The sequence below is a fragment of the Canis lupus genome, chromosome 1 (genome assembly GCF_048164855.1).
Source record: "Canis lupus baileyi chromosome 1, mCanLup2.hap1, whole genome shotgun sequence".
NCBI lineage: Eukaryota > Metazoa > Chordata > Mammalia > Carnivora > Canidae > Canis > Canis lupus.
This window is the reverse complement of record NC_132838.1, coordinates 59,491,368-59,514,774: the sequence shown is the minus strand read 5'-3', so window position 1 is coordinate 59,514,774 and position 23,407 is coordinate 59,491,368. Positions and strand designations below refer to the sequence as shown.

Genomic DNA, 23,407 nt, shown 5'->3' with positions numbered 1-23,407 from the left:
AAGGAATAGAAGTCTTGCCAGTTTAGAGCAGATGAGCTAAACCACAAATCAGAATAAAACAAAAGCCTAGAATTTCTATTATATATATATAAATATGTGTGTATATATATATAAATTATATATATATATGTAGCATTTCTCTAGCTAACATACCAACTTAAGTACCTTTTAAAAACACATGCTTATTTGAAAGCTTAATACATGATATCAATACAGCATTTCAAAGCAGTAAGGTGCCTGTGTGGCTCAGTTAAGCATTGAACTCTTGATTTCAGCCCAGGTTATAATCTCAGGGTCTAGGGATCGACTCTTGCCTTGGGCTCCATGCTCAGGGAAAGGATGCTTGAGATTCTCTCTGATTCTACTCCACATCTGACTGCATGTATGCATGTACACACTCTTTCTCTCAGATAAATAAATTTTTTAAAAAAGGAATAAAGAAAGATTAGGGCTGATAAAGGAGGAAAGAGGTATGAAATCCTGACCTCAAACTGTAAGAAAACTAAATGTAAAAGGGATGAAAGTTAATGATTTCTTTTGAAAATTATGAAAGCATTAGAAGGTATGAGATTAATATATATTTTTTAGGTTAGAAATATTTTTCTTAAGGGGCACCTGGGTGGTTCAGTGGTTGAATGTCTGTCTGCCTTTGGCTCAGATCGTGATTCTGGGATCGAGTCCTCCTGTAGGGAGCCTACTTCTCCCTCTGCTTATATCTCTGCCCCTCTCTCTGTCTCACTCATGAATAAATAAAATCTTAAAAAAAAAAAAAGAAACATTCTTCTAAGAAAGTTCAAAACACATTTGATTTAATGAAAATTCAAAAGTTTTGATCATTGATAAAAGAAAGGTAGTACATTTTAAAAAGAACACCCTGAGGGTAAATATTTGTAATAAAACTAACCAGGAAATAATATTCATATTATTTAAAGAGCTTCTACAAATAAGGGCAATGTCCCCAAGTAGGTATTCATCTATAACATTTACAATATTTCATAATTTAAAAAATTTTATAGGTAAAAGATATAAGTAAACAATTTATGGGAAAAGTACAGATAACCAGTAAACATTAAGATGATCAAAGTCATAGTTAGATGAAAATCTAGATGATGAGATACTGCTTTTCACCAACAGGGGAAAATTGTCCCTTTCCCAGAAAATAAGTCTGTAATATCTAGGATCTGGGCATAGATGGGAAAAGTAGTACTCTAATAACTGGTACATATATTCAACCTTGGTAGAGGGCAATTGGGCAATGATAACTAACAACTACATAGCTGTTGCTGTGTCCTAGGCACTCATTTAATCCTCGCGACAACGCTCTGATGGAAAAAAGTGAGCCTTGAAGAGGTTAAATCACCTATAAATATCCTATGTCAAGTTATAAATATCCTTGATGCAGTACAGCACAGGTGAACAAAGATAATATGTACGAGAATAGTCACTGTAACAGTGTTTAGTAAAACATTAGGGATAACTTTAAGTGTATTAATAGGGACATGGTTAAATGTTTCACTGTGTATCCAGTTACCAAATAATTGGGTGGCTCAGTATGTGCCAACCAGGAAAGAAATCCAAGCAAGTATCTACCTTAAGGCAACAAACTGAACACTCTCCTTTAATTTAACTCCTTTCTGAAATCCCTCTAAAACTCAGGAGAAAAAAAAACCCCAACCCTGTGATGACGAGATCAAGAGAAAACAGTGAAATTTCTAGCAGCTGTAATTCAGAGTTGTAAGTAAGAAATTTTTCTAGCAGATGTCAAAGAGCTAAATCCTAAACCAGCCACAAATTCAGGAGCAAGCTGTCAGTATATATTACTAAAAATACTCAAAATGGCTCAGAAACTGGTAGTACCAACACTGCCAAGTTTCTCTATTGTATAGTAACTATTTGGCTTCCTACTATATTATTTGGGTGCACTCTCAGGAGGGGGATTAAACTCCACCTCCTGAAAGAGGAAGTACCTGAATTTAATACTTAGAATAACTCTTAAAGATATAATTGTCCCTTCTTTTCCATTTGTTTAGTTATTCAGCTGTTTATATCAGTATGGGCTCATGTAGAAATACATACTTATTTTTTTTAATTAAACTTCAGACCTTATTAGAATTTCTCAGTTTTTCTATTGATGTCCTCCTCTGTTCTCAGTTCCTGTTCAGAACACCAAATTACTTTTAGTTGTAATGTCTACTTTGGTCTGTTACAATTTCTTACACTTTCCTTTCTTTATAACCTTAACAGTGTTGAGGAGGAGTGGTTAGGCATTTTATAGAATGTCCCTCAAATTGGATTTGTCTGATCATTTCCTCATGATTAGACTGAGTTTATGCTTTTTGGGAAGAATAGTACAGAGATGAAAGTGCCACATAGGGGTTATGTGATATTTATCTGATATCAGTGGTGATGTTAACGTGGTCACTTGGTTAAAGCGTATTTGCCAGGTTTCTCCACTATAAATCTGTTATTTTTCCCTTTCATACTCGGTTCTTTCGAAGCAAGTCCAGCTCAAACTGGGGGTGAGGTTTCTGAGTTCTATATTCTGGAGGGGTATAGAGAAATATATATACATACTTTTTGTTTTGTTTTGAGGGAAAGAATGAGAGCAGGGTGGGGCAGAGAGAAAGAGAGAATCTTAAGCAGGCTACATGCTCAGTGTGTAGCCCAACACAGGGCTCCATTTCGGACTCTGAGATCATGACCTGAGCTGAAATCAAGAGTCAAACATTTAACCAACTGAGCCACTAAGGTGCCTCAGTCCATTTCTCTCTCTCTCTCTCTCTCTCTCTCTCTCGCTCTCTCTCTCTCTCTCTCTTTCTCCCCTTCTCCCCAGTATACAAGCGAAACAGGTTTAGGACCATTAACCCAAATTTCCCTGTTTTAGTTTTTTAGGACTAGTGTAACAAATTACCACAAACTGAGTGGTCTAAAACAACAAATACATTTTCTCATGGTTTTAGAGACTACAAGTCCAAAGTCAAGGTGTTGACAGGGCCATGCTCCCTTCAAAGGCCCTAAGAATGAATCGTCCTTCCTTGCCTCTTCTAGCTTCTGGTAGTTATCAGCAATTTGTCCTTCCTTGGTTTGTAGCACCATAGCTCATCTCTACCTCCTTTACATAGCTTTCTTTGGCTCTGTCTTCAGATCTCTGTCTTATATAAAGACACACTGATCAATGAATTTAAGGACCCCACCCCCCCAATTCAGCATGACCTCATCTTGACTTGATTACATTTGCACAGATCCTATTTCCAAATGAGGCCACATTAGCTAGCAGGTTCTGGGAGTTAATGTTTAATATATCTTTAGTGGGGAAACAGTTCATTCCCCAACAACACTCTGTTATAGAATATGTGGTAAAATAGAAAGGCATGAAATAAGTGCTGGAGAGTAATTTGAACTAAATTTAGTTGAAAATAAAACAGGAGAACTGCTTTGAGGGTTCAGAGAGAGAAATATTATTAGCTATTCTCATCAGTGAACTTTAAAAATTAACTTTTTTTGAGGAGAGAATGGTGTTGGAAGCATAACAGATTTGAGGATTTAAAAGTTGCAGAGTGGATGCCCTGGGATTTTTTTAGTGTTATTGTAAAGATGTTGCTTTAAGCAAGTCATACTCTTCTTAACTTTGGTCCTATGTTATGACTTCTTAAAAATTTACTTGAGATGCAGAGATAAATTAGCTTTTTGAAGCTTTGGCTTAGAAACTCAATGATTTTTTTAAAATACTTAATCCAACCTCCATAGGATATTATGGTATTAACCTGGATCTAGCTGGGAATTTTCTTTCCTTAGTGTGGCCAAGGAGAGCTTAAAAATTATCTTGCTTCCTCCTCTCAGACCAGGCTACCCAATGTCAAGGCTGGGATGCTACCTTTTCATAATGTCTGGCTGAAAACTGAAAATCTCTCATTGAAAGTATTACTGTTAATAGTATCTTTTTCATAATCTCCAGAAACTCTGATCCTGCTGTGTATTATTATATAATTACTCATATTTTCTGTTGCTGTTTAGAAAAAACTTTTTCTCCTTATTCTTTGAGTTAGTTTGAAACTTAATTTGTTAGCAATAGCAAAGATCACTGCCTTTTCTCACTGAATTATTCATCAGGTGTTAAATACAAGTTCCTTTAATCTTTTAGGGATGAAAAATATCACTGTCTCCTTGAATTGGGCTGATGTGAAGATGTACATTTTTTTAATTTCCATTATTTTTTATCATTATCTTCTAGTTGAACTCCCAACTTCTTTCCCTGCTAGTTTTTTTAGTAACACATGAAGCAATGAGTGGTTTTATTGGTATATATAACCGATTTATACAAAATATCCTAATAGCCAAAGACTCCATTGGATTTAAGGCATGATCACGATAGGTACTGTTATTTGCAGGTACTATATATAGATGAGGCTTAGGGTAAATCGGGTGAGAGTTCTAGGAAAGAGTAAGGGAATATAGTGAATGCTGGATGAAAGTGAGATGGAGCCGTAGGACTCAGGAAGACTGACAATATTGGAAATTTGGGACTTCTATGGAAAATGAATCAGAGTTATGGTTTCAGTGATTGGTGCTGGTAATGAATGATCTTGATTGCATTCATGATTGACTGTCTGGAGAGGTCTAGTGTGGTCTAGTGTTAAAAAAAAAAAAGTCAGTTATTTAAAAATGTTACCTGAATATAGGAAATAGTTTTAGGTGGTATATGTATTAAAGCAGGCATATTTAGCAGGCATATTCCATTTAGTTAGAAAGTGGTGGTATGTTTGCTTATGCAATACTGGATTCCAATTAGTATATGTTTTCCTTCTGAATTTGTCTTTCTGAAGTTCTCATGATAGCCACTTCATGAGAGCTATTCTTCTGCTCTTTACTTTCCCTGATCTTTGGTAAATATCCTGACTCTTCTAATTTAGTCTTGTTTTTTATTGTATGCTTTATGGCATATCTGTTTTATGTAAAGGGATCAGGAAAATAACCATTGTGGAGGATTACTGAATATTGAAAATAACCTTGCATTAGAATGTAACTAATAGATTGAGATTTATAATATAATGTCAGCTTTAGAATATGCTATGTGTAGTTTATTTCCTATGAGTGTCATGTGGTTGTGCTTTATATACTTTGGCCTTCTATTATGGAAATCTTTTTGTCATTTATTAACCATAGATCTATAAAATATATTTTTCTCATTTATAAAATTAAATCTGTATGAAATCCTATACGTTAGAGAATGACTCAAAATTGTTCATCTCCTTTGTACTACAAGCCCCAGCTGGGAATTACTATAGTATATACTTCTATTAATTTTGAGGTGATATACATGAAATTTGGACCAGTGTTACCAAGTATAACTTGAGTTTGTTTTAGAGTATACCTACAGAATATTTTATTAGTTGCCTTTAACTGTATTACTGTTACTGCTTATCTTGGAGGAGGGTATACATTCCTCCTTGATTTCCAATGCTGTGACTTGAAGTGCTGCATTATTTTGGCTTGTTGTGACAACTTTTAGGTGAAATGTATAAATGCATTTGAATTCTTGAAAGACTGATTATTGTAAAGACCTAGTATACAAATCAAATAACTAAAAAAAAAAAAAAAAAAAAAAAAAAAAAACAAATCAAATAACTACATGATTTACATACTACCATGGAGTGGACTATTAACAAAAAAACTTTTTTAATTAACAAAGACTCTTGATTTTTTTTTTTAAAGATTTTATTTATTCATTCATGAGAGGCAGAGAGAGAGAGAGAGAGAGAGAGAGAGAGGCTGAGACACAGGCAGAGGCAGCCGCAGGGAGCCCGATGTGGGACTTGATCCTGGGACCCCAGGATCATGCCCTGGGTTGAAGGCAAACACTTAACTGCTGAGCCACCCAGGGGTCCCACAAAGACTCTTGATTTAGCTCTACAGTTTATTTACTATACTTGATATCGGTACACATACTTATAACTTTTGTAAATTACTGTCAGGTTTTTTTTGGAAATATTTGAGGTAGTTAATGGAAAATAATGGTATAATGCTGTGCGGTCCAGTGTGGTAGCCATTGGCAACATGTGGCTAATGGAGTGCTTGGACATACCTAGTCCAAATTGGGATGTAAAATGCACACTGGATTTCGAATGCTTTGTGTAGAAAATGTAAAATATACTTTTTTTTTAAATGATTTTATTTATTCATGAGAGACACAGAAAGGCAGATACATAGGCAAAGGGAGAAGCAGGCTCCCTTTGGGGAGCCTGATGAGGGACTTTGATCCCAGGACTCTGGGATCACCACCTGAGCCACAGGCAGAGAGGCTCAACCACTGAGCCACCAGGTGCCCCAAAATTAAAACATCTTATTAATACTTTTTAATACTGATTTTGTGATGACATAATATTTTGGATTTTGTGGGTTAAATAAAGGCATTATTAAAGTTAATTTTACCTTTTCATTATTACCTTTCAGATGTGGTTGCTACAGAACTTAAAATTACAAGTGTAGCTTGAATTATGTTTCTGTTGAACATATTGGACATAGTGATTTTGAGAGTGTATAATTTGTAAAGGGTTCACTTTTAGAGATTTTTTTTTTTAAGCATTTATTTATTTGAGAGAGAGAACGCATGAGAGAGAGCACAAGCAGGAAGGAAGGGCAGAGGGAAAAGCAGACTCCCCACTGAGCAGGGAGCCCGATGCGGGACTCCATCCCAGGGCCCTGGGATCATGACCTGAGCTGAGGGCAGATGCTTAACCAACTGAACTACCCATGCACCCCTCAACTTTCAGAGAGATTTTGAGTGCGTGTGTGTGTTTATATATTTCTCAGTAGAAATAGTACTGCCTTCTCAAAATAACTCCTGTAAGCCCACTTAATGTTTAATGTAATAGAAATTTATATTGGTAGCATTATGTCAATGATAAATTATAATCTGTCAGTCGGAAGTACCAGGAGTACCACCACCCATTTTATTATTTTGACAGGAAGTGTAAGAACTTCACTGCAGTAGGATTGCCCTAGTTCCTTTGACAAAGAGAGAGTTAGTTAAGGTGAGTATGGTGCGGTATAAAGGGTTAGGTTAGGGAAGATTTTAGATTGGTGAATTCCTAAAATTTCAAAAAGTTCTGTTGCTTAGTTGGGAAATAGGGAAAAGGGATAATGTCAGTAATTCCTACTGGAACTCCCCTTTTTGGGTCTGAGGTATAGGCCATCAGGTTTAATTAGGAGAGAAGAAGGAACATTCCCCCTGGAGTCTCAGAGCATCGTTTGCTGCAAGGCCAGTAGGTACCCACATGAAGGTAACTGGGTTGAAGAGTATGATTGCACCACTCTGGCATTTATAAAATTTGGTTGGAAATTGAGTGTTTAGGAAGAAAGAGCCAAGCTTCTAAAGTTTGGCTGCTCTCTGCAAATAATAATATTATGCTTATGTTACGCCGTTCAGATATTTAACCTGGGATAGTAAATTTTGAGTTATTACTTACCTTAGTAATTATTTCTCTTTGTCTAAAGATACTCATGATTGAATAGGTGTACTTCTTTATGCTAAATGTAGTCTTAATTTATTGGGTATAGATCAAAGTACATGGAATCATTTTTATTAAATTCCATGGTACATTACTTAACAATGCCTTACTAAAGTAAGTTATCAAATCTTAAACTAAATAGTACTGTCTGGTCAGACCCCTGCTCCACACCCTATTCTCTTCCCTTTATTATTGTTTGGTTTTAACTGATGTTCCAAGTGATGCTCTTTGGTCACTGCTAAATCCTCAAAGTATCCTGTGAATCATCTGAAAAATAACTTGCATTCTTTTTTAAGTCTTTAAAAACTTAAAATCTGCATATGAGTATAGAGTAACTGAATGCAGAATATAAATGCTCTATGAATTACAACTATCCAGTTTTATTTTTTCTTTTTGTTTTTTTTAACTATCCAGTTTTATAAATGACCATTATATAAATAGCAGTACCTTTTCTTTTTTTCTCTCCAAGCTATAGCTTTTAAATTCATTCACTTATTCATTGAATAACTTACTATCTTTCGAGAACTGCAGAGTTGAAAATATCAAAATGGAGAAAGAGGATTATATAAAAGTCTTAGGATGAAAATGGGACTCTAGGACAGAATGATATTCTTAAGTTATGACTGAGTGATTTAGCTATATAGTATTTTGAGATTTCAAATAATGCTAGATATGCGTGAGGTTTTTGTTTTGTTTTTCAATATATTCAACAAGAAGTTGAGGTACTAATTTAATGTTTTGGTATGACATTTTAGCTGTGGTAATTTTTTCATGAGCTGTCAAATTCAAGTTGGTAGGAAATAGATCTGTGACATGAGAATAGATGTGTCTGCAAGACTACCAAATTGTAACATAGGCCATACTAGCAGATCACCAATTTCTTCCTAGGTTTTCTTTGCTGAGATCTGGAAGCTGTAAATAGCTGCTGTTACCACAGAAATTAGTTTCAAAGGGAGTTGTTTTTGAAATATGCAGGACAGGGAGCCTGGGTGGCGCAGTTACGCATCTGACTCTTGGTTTCGTCTCAGGTTGTGATCTCATGGTAATGAGATTGAGTCCCACTTCGGGCCCTGTGCTCAGCATGGAGTCTGCTTAAGATTCTCTCTCCCCTCTCCCCCTCCCACTCATGCTCTCTCTCTTTAAACTAAATGAATCTTTTTTCAAAAGAAAAGTATGGAGCACTTGTATAGATATAACCTATATGTGGTGCCATAGTTGAATAAGTAAGGGAGGAGCAAGAAGAAACTGAAGTATAGGACCCTGGGGCAGTAAAAGAACATTCTTTCTTAGACTGGTTGTTACCATCCACAGAACAGTCTTCCTCTCCCTTCTGACATGGAGCCTGGGAGGCAGGCTTGCAGGCAGTTCTTTTATCTTAAAATCTGAGTTCTTAAATGTAGTTTCTAACTGTCTATTTGGAGCTAATTTTCAAGCATATTTATATATTTTACTGAAAAAAAGGCACAGATGGAGTTAAGTAATTTTTTACTTTAATAATTCCCAACTGCTAATTTGTATTAGAGATAATTTTCTTATCTAATTAACCTCATTTATTTCAAAAGGAGAGACTGATAAAAATGGACTTCAATTTAATCGTATCTTCATTAGGTTTTTTTTTTTATTACTAAGAAATAATAGGGCTATTTAATAATACAAATTTTGAGGTCATCCTGTGAGTGAATGAATATATATACATATATATATTCATTTATTTATCAGAAAGGATGAAAACTCAGAAAAGCTCCCAGTAGGTACATTGACTTTATTTTATGAAGAAATGAAGGCTTTGGTAAGGTAAGGACTTGTTCAGTCATTTATTTATTCACATAGCCAATATTTATTGAATGCTGGCATATGTGAGATACTGTGTGCTAGGGGCTAGAATTAAAGACATTTCCCCCTGTTCCTTTTCTATGTGAAGTCTAGTGGAAAAGAGATAGGAAATGATTATAAAGTAGGAGCAGTATGGTAGATGAAGTACACAGGGTAGGAGGGGCATACCTAATTCCACTGGATTAAGTGAAAGACCCCTGGCAGAAGTAATGGTTAAGCCGAGGTCCAAAAAGGTAAGTAGGAAGTGGCAGGGCACAAGGTGAGAGGAAAGTAGGCTGAAAGAATAGCGTGGTAAAAACTGGAACATGTGAGATATTGGGGATACAGCAGAGGACACCAAACTGGATGCAAGGAGACCACTTGTGTTGTGGTTAGGAGCCTTGGTGACTCGCTCATAAAAAGAGGGAGGGAAAGGAGAAAATGAGGTGATTTGGGAGACATGTGGGAGGTGAAAACAATACCTTCTTTCTACCTAAACAGTTTTATTTAGATGGAATTCACATCATACCATACAATTCAGCCATGTAAAGCATGTAATTCAGGGGTGCCTGGCTGGCTCAGTTAGGTGTAGGGCATGTGACTCTTGAGGGTTGTGAGTTCAAGACCCATGCTGAGCATGGAGCCTACTTCAAAAAAGATAAAGTGTACAATTCAGTGGCTTTTAGTGTATATCTATCATCGTTATCACTTTTAGGACATTTTTCATTATCCCCAAAAGAAATCCCACTCCCCTTAGCCATCATCCCTAACACTCTGATTTCCCCAGCCCTAGGCAGCCACTAATTTTGGAGGATGTAATAAAAATGTCTTTTCTTTGTTTATGTATTTTATTACAGCGACTAGGTTTTATTAGTTTAATTTGCCAAATGACTTTTTTAAAACACCTCATTTTGAAGTAAAATATTCTTTTGTTCTTAGTGTTTTCTTTCTTTTTTATTCATTTTTTTACAGAAAACTCCAAATAATATATCAAAGTAGAAGGAAGGTAAAATGGTAAAACCCACATGCACATAACACTACATTTATACAATTATGACACATGGTGCTCTTACAGGTATTGCTATATTCTGGCTGTATCTTCTCTACTTACCCCCATACCTTTCGTAATATTTTTAAGCAGTTTGAGAGCTCCTCTTAACCTTTTAATTATAATAATAGTAGTAATTATTGAGCATTTACTTCATACAAGGCGTAATCATAAATTGACGTGATTATTTCAGTTAATTAAGAAATTATGTTAGGTACAATAATAGCCATTTTCTAGGTGAAGTAAGTGATATTTAGTTCATTTTTAAATCTGTTATCTTTGTTTTAGCTTATAAATACTCATTTCATTGGTGAATAATATTATGTTTGTATAACTTCATAACTGGAAATTTTAGGACTGTAATAATGGTTACTCCCATAACTTTGCTTCCAGATACTGCAGTGGATTAGTCAGCCTTAACATTGATAAAAATACCTGTCATAAATTTTTGTAATACAGAGTTTTGTATTTTATATATAATTTGAAAAATTCTTCATTCTAGAATCCTGAGGAAAAATATGAATAACTTTTTTTTTTTTTTTTTTTTTTTTTTTTTTACTGGTAGAAAAATAGTTGGGGTTAAATAATATATCTGGGGTTATACAATAGGTATTCAAGTAGTAGAGCTGAGAGTTTTTTTTTTTTTTTTTGCTGAGAGTTTTCAAATCTAACTCCAAAGCTTTGCCTTTACCCCACTATGTAAGATAGCTGTACACCAAAGGGAGAAACTAGAGGGAAAGAAGCCCTGTGAGGTGTAATTTAGGATAGTATAGGTAACACTAGACTGAGAAACAGGAGACCAGAATTCTATTTTGAGATTTGTCCTTGGTCAAGTAATTTAACCTTTATGGCCTTTAGTTCTTCATTTGCATATGGGAGTAGGTCAGAGGTTATGCACACATTTTTTTTTTTTTTTTTACTTGTGAGATTAAATAATTTCACAGCAGTATTAGAAACAATTCTGGTTTACATTCCTTTGCAAACCAAATAACCTTTTTCCTTTACCCCTCATCTCTGCTTTCTTATTGATCCTATATTATTTCTTAAAATGAACTATTTGAATTTTAAATTCTTAAACATGGCATATAATGGCATCACAGTTCTAGTAGGTTTGTAGGAGGTTTGTTTGCTGGAGGTATATTTTGTGTCTTTATGGACTTCTCTTTTCAGTATCATCCATCCATCCATCCATCCATCCATCTATTTATTCACTCAGTTTTTTCCGTTATTTTATTTCTTGACCTGGTAGGATATGAATGCTTGAACCTGACCAAGCTGAGCAGAATTTAGTGCATTTTAGTTCCTTATGATGAACCTATGTATTTCTGACCTGGAAGGGCTGTTCACATAGCCATGAGTGTAGGGAGATTAATGACTTCATACCTCTCCAAAGTAGCAGATAGAGGATAAATAGATGAATAAATGGATAATTTCTTGTCTGTTCTGTCATAGTAAATTTTGTTTCTAAGAAAATTTGCATTTTCAAAAATCACATTGTATAATTTAAGAGATTAAGTTCTAATTTAATTTGTGGACATTTTTACAGGAGCGAAATAATTTACAACCCTTTGTAAGTTAACTGTCTCTCATGAATAAATTGAGAGACACACAGAAAGAAGTTATATACTACCTGTGTTTTTAAAAAACAGCTTTATTGAGATGTAATTCACATACCATACACTCTACCCAAAGTGTACGATTTAATGGTTTTTAATATATTCTCATTATTGTGCAGTTATTACCACAATCGAATTTTAGAACATTTTTAGCCTCCCTAAAAGAAATCCATTAGCTGTCACTCATCTTCCTGAGCAACCACTAATCTTTCCTGTCTCTATGGATTTGTTTGTTTCAGATAATTCAAATAAATGGAATCATCCAATATGTAGTCCTTTGTGAGTGATTTTCACTTAGCATGTTTTCAAGATTCATGTTATAACATGTATGAGTACTTCATTTCTTTTATTGTCATATAATATTCCATTGTGTGGATAGTACCACAACTTATTTAGTTGTGAGATTTAGTTTTTCATGAGTTAATGGACATTTGGATTCTCTTGGCTTTGGGTCATTAAGAATAATGTCTCTATGAACATATCTTCATTTCTTTTGGGTATGTACCCAGGAGTGGAATTGCTGGGTCATATGGTAACTCAGTGTTTAACATTTTGAGTAACTGCCGGACTGTTTTCTAAGCAGTGGTGCCTTTTTTCATTCCACCAGCATTGTATGAGGGTTTCAGTTTCTCCTCAACCTTGCCAACACTTTTTATCTGTCATTTTGATGATAGCTATTCTAGTGGGTATGAAGGGGTATTCTCGTTGTTTTGATTTGTATCTCGCTGATGACTATATGTTGAGTATCTTTCATATGCTTTAATAAGTCCATTTGTGTATCTTCTTTGAATAAATGTCTGTTCAATTCTGCATCCACTTTTAAATTGGATCGTTAGTGTTTTTATTGAGTTGTAAGAGTTTTTAAATATAACCTAGATACAAGTCACTATTAAAAATGATTTGCAACCCATTTTTGGGGTCTTTTTAGTTTCTGGATAGTCTCTTTGGCAGCAAGTTTTAAAATTTTTAATAAAGTTCAACTTATCTTTACTTAATTTTGTTTCTTGGGCTGTTGGTATTTATTTAAGAAACCACTGCCTAACTTAATGTCTTGAATATTTACACCTATGGTTTTTTTCTAAGAGTTTTAGTTTTAGCTGTTACATTTAGGCCAGTGATTCATTTTGAGTTAACTTATGGATGGTATGAGGTAGAGGTTCAACTTTTGTCTTTTTCCTGTGCCTGTACAGTTGTAGTAGGTCTGCCTATCCTTTCAGTTGTTAATGCAGATGTCACACAACCCTTGACTGTCCAGAATGGTAAGAAGAATCTTTCTCCTCCTCTCACAGATATACGGACCTTAAAAATGGGAATGCGAATCCACCTTCATTTTGAGTTATATGCCATAGTTGCCAAATCTTTTATTTTGTCTTTTTTAGCCCAGAAATTAGTGTTTTTTATTGTTTTATGTAGTTGTCATCCTCATTTTTTTTGATGTTTTATTTTTTTTATTTTTTATTTTTTTAATTTTTATTTATTTATGATAGTCATACACAGAGAGAGAGAGGCAGAGACATAGGCAGAGGGAGAAGCAGGGTCCATGCACCGGGAGCTCGACGTGGGATTCGATCCCGGGTCTCCAGGATTGCACCCTGGGCCAAAGGCAGGCGCCAAACCGCTGCGCCACCCAGGGATCCCGTCATCCTCATTTTTTAAGATTTACTTGTGTTTAGTTAAAACCCAACTTTTTAGAATATTTATTTATTTATTTATTTATTTATTTATTTATTTATTTATTTATTTATTTATTTATTTATTTATTTATTTATTTTTACAACTCAGGACTCATTTGTCTTCCTGAAAGAAACTAAAAGAATTTTAGTAGTTCTTTCAGTGAGTCTGTTGATGATAAGCTGTGTTTTTGCTTAGCTGATAATATATTTTGTCCTCATCCTTGAGAGCTAGCTTACCTTCCAAACAGTTCTTAGGTGCCAGTTATTTACTGTTAACCCTTTGAAGATATTATTTCACTGTTATTTGGATTCCATTATTGGTGTTAAGAAATTGGCTGTCATCCTGAGAGTTCTTAATTACTGAGTAGCCTGCCTTTTCTCTCTGGCTCACTTCTTATTGTCAGGTGTTTTGTAGTTCTCTTATGATTCACTTTAGTCTTGCTCTGTAGCTGTGTATGTAATGGTGAATTGTAAACCCTGAGGTTTATGAATTTTTTTTCATGTTTTTGTGAATAGTGTATTAGTATTGTCTTTACCGGGTACAGTGTCTTGTATATAATACATTCCTAGGAGATTCTTTGGTTGAATTATTGTCATATTTCTTTGTATAGCTCTTTTCCTATCAGGATGTAGTTTAGAATATTTAAAAATATTTGTAAAAATACAGGGAATGCTTAGAAATTTTCATTTGTTTAAATAAAAAGGAGATTGTGGCATAAAATTTTTTTTTTCTGATGTAATTACAGCTTTGGCAGGAGGGAAAAAATATGGTGTATAAAACTTAATTGAAAAAGGTATCATGGTGTTCTATTAAACTTAATTATCTTTGGATTGGAGTTAAAATTTTTATATAAACATGTGTTTTTTATAAAATTTCGTATTGACTGATAAATACATTAAGCAGTTACAGTTTATCATTTTTAATTTTTTTTTTGAGAGATTGATAACATGTGTGAGTTGAGGGGTACAGAGAGAGAGAGAATCTTAATTAAGCAGCCTCCCTGCCTAGCATGGATCCCGATATGGACCCTGAGATCATAAGCCGAAATCAAGAGTTGGAAGCTAAACCAAATGAGCCATCCAGGTGCCCCTAAGTGGTTGCATTTTAAATAAAGATATTTTGATACAGGATTATATGGTTTCCTGATCAATTTTTTTTTAACTGTAAAGACCTGTGATTTATTATTGTAATATAGGTCTGGAGTGTGTGGTCTTTTTTGAATTTATTTCCTTTTTACTTTAGGAAGGATAGAACAGAGAGAGGGACTATATACAAGAAAAGATAGATTGGAGCACCTGGGTCACTCAGTGGTTGAGCATCTGCCTTTGGGTCAGGTTGTGATTCTGGGGTCCTGGGTTTGAGTCCCGCATCAGGCTCCCTGCCTAAGTCTCTCTCTCTGTGTCTCTCATGAATAAAGAAATAAAATCTTTAAGAAAAAAAAAAAAAAAGAATGTATTCATCCATTGCTAGATAATAACATGACAAACAAAATGTTGGGATTTTGTTCAGAATTCAAAATATTTATCTTAAATATTATTTACTTGTATTATCAGGTTTACAGTGAAGTCCTCCTCTTATGTTTTTCCCCTGCAAGCCAAAATTTTCTGTCTGAAACCATTAGCTGTACTATGCTCTCTGTGAATGCTATAGACCTTTTCCTCTGGTTTTTAAAAGGACTACCCTCTGCTGGTTTCAGATTTCACTGTGGTAACTTAGATGTGGGCCAGATGCCATTGTAATAACTTGCATTTGGGATTTGTGGCTACAATTAGTATAATAAAGAACATTAGGAATTGCATTGCATCTACCCCTAATTGACCTGTTTCAATAGGACAAAATAGAATTTTTAAGGTGTTAAGATTAAATATTTTCTGGACTTGTCTCTGAGATATAATGGTCCTTGTTCTAGATATTCATACTATCAGATACTTAATTTTTTCTTCATTATTTCCTGTTGTATATGCATGTATATGTATGTGCTTATGTGTGTGAATAGACTAGGCTTTAATCCTTAAACTGTATTCTAAAAGTCATAGTAAATCAGTCTGTACACAAGAACACAGATACTGATGATGATGCACTTGGGATATTTAAGCTCGAAGGCTTTAGAACTAGAATCAAACCCAGATGGAAGGATGTTGTAGTGAATAGAACAGAGAATCCCTTACTCTACTGTGGTATTTCCTGGTCCCCTCTCTAACTGAATCAGGATCTCTTAGAGTAGGGCTCCAATCCTACGTGGAAATTCAGGTGACTTTTCGGAATAAATTCTGTTCTCAGTGTAATGTTCTTTGAATAACATATATCATATTTTCAGATTCGTAGGAGGAAATACTAGTCTGGTGTAGAATTGGTTTTTATCACCAATTATTGATTTTCCATGCATTTGGGAAGTATTGAGCTAGCAAAGGTAGACAGAAAAGTAGCACATTATCAGATACAAGTAGCACCTAACACTGGTGATCCTCTGGTCTCAGAGGTTTCAGCTGTGACATGGAAAGTGAGACAGTCACTTGATACATTATTCATACTTAAGTAACAGTATTATTTGAGATACTTCAAACTCTTTGAGGTCACAAAACAAAACATCTTTGCAATAGTTTGACCAAATGATAAGGCTATGATCCTTGAAAAGAAATTAAAATAAGACATTGTAGAAAGTAAAATATGAAACCATCTTTCTCCTTTTTCCATGATGAGGGGTATACCTCTATTTATTAAGTTTTAGATGTATTCTTTCATGAATACATCTAAATATATATGCTCATGAATATATATTTACATGTATTTGCTTATATGCTTGCATATTTTAAATATTGATATATACAAACAGTTTGCATCTGCTGTCAAAGGCTATAACAATTTATTTTCTCATCATTGTAGGATGTTACAGGATGTCTTCTGAGTAGGCTAGGGAACACACTTTTAACTATTAATGAGTTTGAACTTTTTAAAAAAGATTTTATTTATTTATTTGAGAAGAGGAAGAGAGTGAACATGAGCAGGGAGGAAGGGTAGAGGGAGAGTGAGAAGCAGGCTCCCTGCGGGGAGCCTGTCCTGGGGCTGAATCCCAGGACCCAGGATCATGACCTGAGCTGAAGGCAGACACTTAAATGACTGAACCACCTGGGTGTCCTGAACACCTTTTTTTTTTTAATTTATTTTTTTTTAAACATGTATTCTTTATTTGCATTTCTTGTGATTTACTTTCTGATTTCCTTTGCTTTAAACTTGGGTTGTTAGTTTTTTTTGTTTGTTTTGTTTTGTTTTGTTTTAAAGAGATCTTATTTGTTCATGACAGACATAGAGAGGCAGAGGGAGAAGCCGGCAGGCTCCATACTGGGAGCCCAACATGGGACTCGATCCCAGGAGTCCAGGATCACATCCTGGGCCGAAGGCAGGCACTAAACCACTGAGCCACCCAGGGATCCCCTAGGTTTTGTTTTTGTTTTGTTTTTAATTTATTGAAGTTCCTTGTATAGTATGGATATTTAGTCTTTGTTACGTGACAGAATGATGTTTACTTAGCTTTTTCAGTGGTGTAATAATAACAAACATTTTGCTTTGTGTAAGAAATTCTTCTGAGTCCTTTATGTCTATTTTTTCATTTAATCTTCACTGTCCTATTCACTTTATGGATGAGGGTACTATGATGCAAGGAGGTTAAATAAGTTGTGTGAACACATGCCATTAAGTGGTAGAGACAGGATTTGAATCTAGAAAGACTAATTTTAAAACTATTACACTTAACCTTTACAGTTTACTTATTAGAATGTTTTTAAAAGTAAAAAAATGAAAATTTCAAATTTATTTCTTTTTAAAGATATTTGATTATTTTGATACAAATAACTCCTTTAGTAATAGTAACACAAACGTGTATAGGCATATGCACACACTTACATAGTTGGTATATAGATGTAATACTATAATAATACAGTATTTCGTAGATTTTAGGACATTTGTCCTATTTCTATTTAGAACTGACCTTCAGGGATCCCTGGGTGGCACAGCGGTTTAGCGTCTGCCTTTGGCTCAGGGCGCGATCCTGGAGACCCGGGATCGAATCCCACGTCGGGCTCCCGGTGCGTGGAGCCTGCTTCTCCCTCTGCCTCTGTCTCTGCCTCCCCCCCCCTTCTGTGTGACTATCATAAATAAAAAAATAAAAAATAAATAAATAGAACTGACCTTCAGTAGCATATTCCCTTATTTTTTTCTATTGATTACCATAATCTGTAAATCCTGTTGCCAATCATTTTGCTTTTATTTATCCTCCATGCTGTTATAGGAATAATTATTTTAAGTATGGTTTTAATTATATTACTCCTTTGGGTACTTTCAGTGATATCACATTTCTTGCTGAGTGGAGCTAGGCTCTTTCCTTATTGGAACATTTAAAGACATATAATTGTTTCATCTTTACCTTTCAAGAATTACCATGAGCAATTTTTTTTCCTGTTTAAAAAATTTAGTCTGCTTGCTATGATGCAGTATCTAGTGTATACTAGTCATACTAGTCTTTGTATTCAGTGGCTCAAGTTCGTATTTCCATGGTCTTTTGTTTGTATGCAATATGACATAATGCAGAGCACTCTCATTTCTTGAGTTTCTGTATAGTATGATCTCAGATGTGGCAGACTGATTGGAAAGGGGGTGAGAGAATCAAGCACATTTTTCTGAAGCAGAGTTTGCATAGAAAAGATTTTTCTTTCTTTAGATTGTGTATTGGGTCTGATGGGGATTGGATGTGTGGAGCAGGACTAAAGTCCCACCCCAGCTACCCTAGTGGCATGGCCATTGGTGTTAAGTATCTGACCTTACTTGCTATATGATCTTGAGCAATTTGCAGTATCTGACCTTACTTGCTATATGATCTTGAGCAATATACTTAACTTTTCTAAATGTTAATTTTCTCCTTTGAGCCACTTTTCTTGATACTACATATAGCAGATAAATTGGATAATTTTTTTTTCTTTTGAGAGTTACATTCTTTTGGCCTCATGGTTGGTTCAGTTAGTGTTCTTAATCAGCAGAAGAAGCTAAATGACTGAGCAGATGAATTTATTTAAGGGTGTTGAGTACCTCATAGAATTTGGGGGGAAGGCTGGAGAACTGGGCTTAAAGCTAAACTTACAGACAATATGCCTCAAATCACCTGTGAGAACTCTCACTTCTCCAGCTCCACCAAGTACCAGTATTGTCCATTTGCTGCCACTCTGGGCTAGAACTTGATTGGCTGCTGCTGGTGCTGCCACTGTGGAAGGCTAATACTAATACCTCTGCTGTTGCCTGTACCAGCCAGAATGGTAGCTCCATACAGAGCCATTTTCTAATGTGACTTACTTCCAAACTGAAATCCTGTACAGGTGCTTCTGAATATCTGCACCAGAGTTGCAGATTATGTTGGGAATTTGAGGTCTAAAATTAATTTTGGGAAATTAGACTTATAAATGTGGGAATTTTCTGAGTATAAAAAGATTTTGCACAAGTTGATGAGAAGCTTAAACATGATAAATGGTCACTCTAATACTTTCGCTTATATTCTTCCATCTGTAATATTTTTTTTCTTCACCTCCAAGTGAATAAATTCTGTGCAAATACTGGATTTTCTTTGTTTGAATTAGTCTACCTGGCTCTTTCTCATCTAATTTTTCATATGGTTTTTTCATCATTTCTTTCCACATTATTTTATTATTTCTTTAAGACATTATGAAACCTCACAAGTAGTACTAAATTCTAGTATGAGCCAAACAGTATGGAAAAGTAAAGAATAAACTGTGAAAGTTGCCTTTCACCACTCACCCCTTTCCCTTCACATTTTCGATTGCTATCTCCTTTTGAAGTGTCCTCTGATAAAGATTTATAATCTTTCATTTTAATTTGATTCATGTGATAATAATTTGTCACTTGATGGTAAGTTCATAATATAGAGGTCTTTATTTGTGCTTTGGGTTTCCATGGAGTCTATTAAAACTGTTACTGTGTGTAGAGGAGGAATATGTAAAGGTTTGACCTAATGCAATAGCTATGTCATTTCAGAAGTGAAAGCTTTACAGCTTAGGGATTTTGTGACATGCAGAGAAAAATAGCAGTCTAAGTAGACTCCAGGAATTCTAGATTGGGAAACATACCATTGATGATGCCATTTAACAGAATCTAGGAATGGAGGAATTGCTCTATCTGCAAGCATATTGCTAGAATGCTTTCTAATTATATTCCATCATTGCAGGATCTCTTTTACCCATATTTCTGATTTGAATTAGAGTTTGGGGAGGTGCTAAAATGTTTAGATGTGGCATAGATTTCCAGTTTAGGAAAGATGGTGAAAAATACCATTTTCTAGTAGAGTTTTTTCTGAGGCTTCAGTGCTAGATAATGAATAAAACCTCTCAGTGGGGAGATGGATTTTTCTTAAAAAAAGAAAAAAATCTCAACAATTAGATTAAATGGGGTGACTGTAAACCTTATTTCTAGCTGTTTGTCATTTATAAGTAGATGGTAAACGGGTGTATATTTCATTATGTATCCATTTGTTTCAGATAGACATGATAATAATAGCCTCATTTTGATAAAGTGTCTCTGAGAAACTTCTGCTGGAAAGCCATAATTCAGATATTTGTTGTGGCATTTTGCATTTAGCCTCATTTTTTTCCTGTTAATTATATCTAATTTGACATCTTTTCTCTTTCCAGATCATTCAACTTCAAGTGGCACGTTATCTTTTAAGCCTAGTCGATCATTGGTTACTCTTCCTACTGCCCATGTCATGCCGTCTAACTCCAGTGCTTCAGTTTCCAAACATAGGGAATCATTGATGTCAGATGGCTCAAAATGGAGTACAAGTCTCATGCAAACATTGGGAAGCCATAGTAGAGGGGAGCAAGACTCTTCACTAGACATGAAGGACTTCCGGCCCCTCCGGAAATGGTCATCTTTATCCAAACTCACTGCCCCAGATAACTGCAACCAGGGTGGCGTTGTACATGCTGATGAATCAAGGAGTGGTTTGGAAAAGACAGGGAGAGCCAAAGTTTTAACATCACAACTAAGAACAATTGGGCCTAGCTGCTTACATGATAGTATGGAGATGCTTAAGCTAGAGGACAAGGAAATAAATAAAAAACGATCTTCAACTCTGGACTGCAAATATAAATTTGAGACCTGTAGCAAAGAGGACTTTAGAGCTTCTTCCTCCACTCTTAGGAGACAGACCTTAGACATGACATACAGTGCCTTACCTGAAAGCAAGCCCATTATGACAAGTACAGAGGCCTTTGAACCTCCGAAATATTTAATGCTGGGTCAACAGGCAGTAGGTGGAGTTCCCATTCAGCCTTCTGTGAGGACACAGATGTGGCTTACAGAGCAGTTGCGGACAAACCCTTTGGAAAGTAGAACTACAGAGGATTCTTACAGTTTAGCTCCTTGGCAACAGCAGCAAATTGAAGAGTTTCGACAAGAAAATGAAACACCAATGCAGGTAAGGTTCAAAATCTAGTGTTTGCTTCCCTCCAGTGGATGTTATGAGAACAGTAGCACACTTGCTATAAGCATAGGGACAGTGTGTCCTTAGGCACAGATTGTTTTCCTTTCCTTTTTTTCCTGCAAGTTACTAAGCATAAGTGGTATAAACTCCCAAAGTAACTGCTTTGGTAAACAAAAGTTGAAACATCTTTGAGGCTGATTAACATGAAAAGCTTAAAAATCTTGTACCTTCTTAGTCTTTACTTTCTTTCTCATTTGTTAAGTGAGCATAAAAATAAAGCAAAACTTATTAAGTTAAAAGAAATTTGAAGCAGATAGAGGAACTGGTGTGATATAATAGAACATAAACTTGGGGAGTGTGAGTCTTTGAATATGTTTTTGTTTCTATAAGATTCAGAATCTGGATGATTTTCTACCTATCATTTAATACTTAATTTCTCTGGGCCTCAGTTTCTTTTCCTGTTCTTTTTTAAATTGAAATATAATGGACATAGAATATTACATTAGTTTCAGTTCTACAACATAATGATTTGATATATGTTTGTTTTGTGAAATGATCACAGTAAGTCTAAGTCTGGTCTGTTTAATGTCCATCACTGTACATAGTTTCAAATTTTTTTTTCCTTGTGATAACTTACAGAATTTTATCTTTTTGCAACTTGCCGATATATAATACAGTATTATTAACAATAGTCATGTTGTACTTACATTCTTGTGACTTATTTTATAACTGGGAATTTGTATCTTTTGACTTCCTTCACCTGTTTTGCCCACTTCTGCCCCTGGCAACCTCCAGTCAATTCTCTGTTATTTATTTCTTTTTAAAGATTCTATATATAAATGAGATGATACAGTATTTGTCTTTGTTGGATTTATTTGACTTATTATAATGCCCTCAAAGTACATTTATATTGTCACAAATGGCAAGATTTCATCTTGTTACAACTGAATAATATTCCTTTGTACATATACACCACATTTTCTTTGTTCATTTATTTCTCAATGGGCACTTAGGTTGCTTTCATCTCTTGGCTGTTGTAAATAGTGCTGCAGTGGACATGGCAGTGCATGTATCTTTTTGGGTTAGTGTTTTCATTTTTTCAGATGAATGCCCAGAAGGGGAACTGCTGGATGATATGATAGTACTATTTTTAATTTTTTGAGGAACCCCCATTACTGTTTTCCATAGTGGTTGCAACAATTTATATTCCCACCAATAGTGCACAAGGGTTGTCTTTTCTCCACATCTTTCCCAACACTTGTTATCTCTTGCCTTTTTTATAATGACCATTCTAACTGGTGTCAGATGATACCTCATTGTGGTTTTGACTTGCATTTCCCTGATAGTGATGTTGAGAACCTTTTCATGTGTCTGTTTGCCATCTGCATGTCTTCTCATTTGTTCATCTGTGAAATGAGAAGGTGGAAACTAAAGACATTTTTTAAAGTTTTGGTGGTGTCTGAAATGTATGTAGGTTTATAAGCAGAAATGTACTTATTTTAAAAAGATGAAGTTGGTTATCAAGATTTATTAATCAGTCTGAGGAAGCACTTTATAAAATACCACATATAAATAAAAGTGGTGCGTAGCACCTAAAGTAACATGTAATGTGTACATTTCTTGATCTGGAAACATTTTCTATTCCAAGATAATTTCCATAACTCATTTTAGCTGGGGAAGCAATTATCTGTAGAAATTTTTGTAAATCTTACCATCCAATTTTTACTACCAGAAATTTCTGAAACTAATGCTTTCAGAAATTATAAAATTTTTCTTAGAGAAAATATTTAAAATTACTATTCATTACTATTACTAATAAAAAATAGTAAAGATTAAAGGAATATATTCTATGAAAGAGTAAGGAGATCACTGATCTAGGAACTTTACAACTCTGAGTCCTGAAACATATATGCACCCCAATGTGCTACATTCATAGGGGAATCCTTAACTCATCTCATGTGCCTTCCTTATTCTTGTGTGGGGCACAGTACTGAACAATCTTAATTATGTATAAAAACCGCATAACCAAACAAGCATTATTATGATGTCTGAATTACAAATCAGAAAAGATAATTTTATTTTATTTTTTTAAGATTTTATTTATTTATTCATGAGAGACAGAGGCAGAGACACAGGCAGAGGGAGAAGCAGGCTCCCTGCAAGGAGGCTGATGCGGGACTCGATTCCGGATCTGGGGATCACACCCTGAACCAAAGGCGGATGCCCAACTGCTGAGCCACCCAGGCGTCCCAGAAAAGAGCAATTT

At 35.0% G+C, this 23,407-nt stretch overlaps 1 protein-coding gene across 2 annotated transcripts in view; it reads left to right on the top strand.

Moving 5' to 3' along the window:
* Positions 1-23,407, top strand: part of CEP85L (centrosomal protein 85 like) — a 151,469-nt gene that overhangs the window by 23,978 nt on the left and 104,084 nt on the right. For both annotated transcript variants that reach the window (XM_072831719.1, XM_072831725.1), the window contains exon 3: positions 20,348-21,135. In XM_072831719.1, the coding sequence (XP_072687820.1) occupies positions 20,348-21,135 (788 nt within the window). The remainder of the gene's footprint in view (positions 1-20,347; positions 21,136-23,407) is intronic.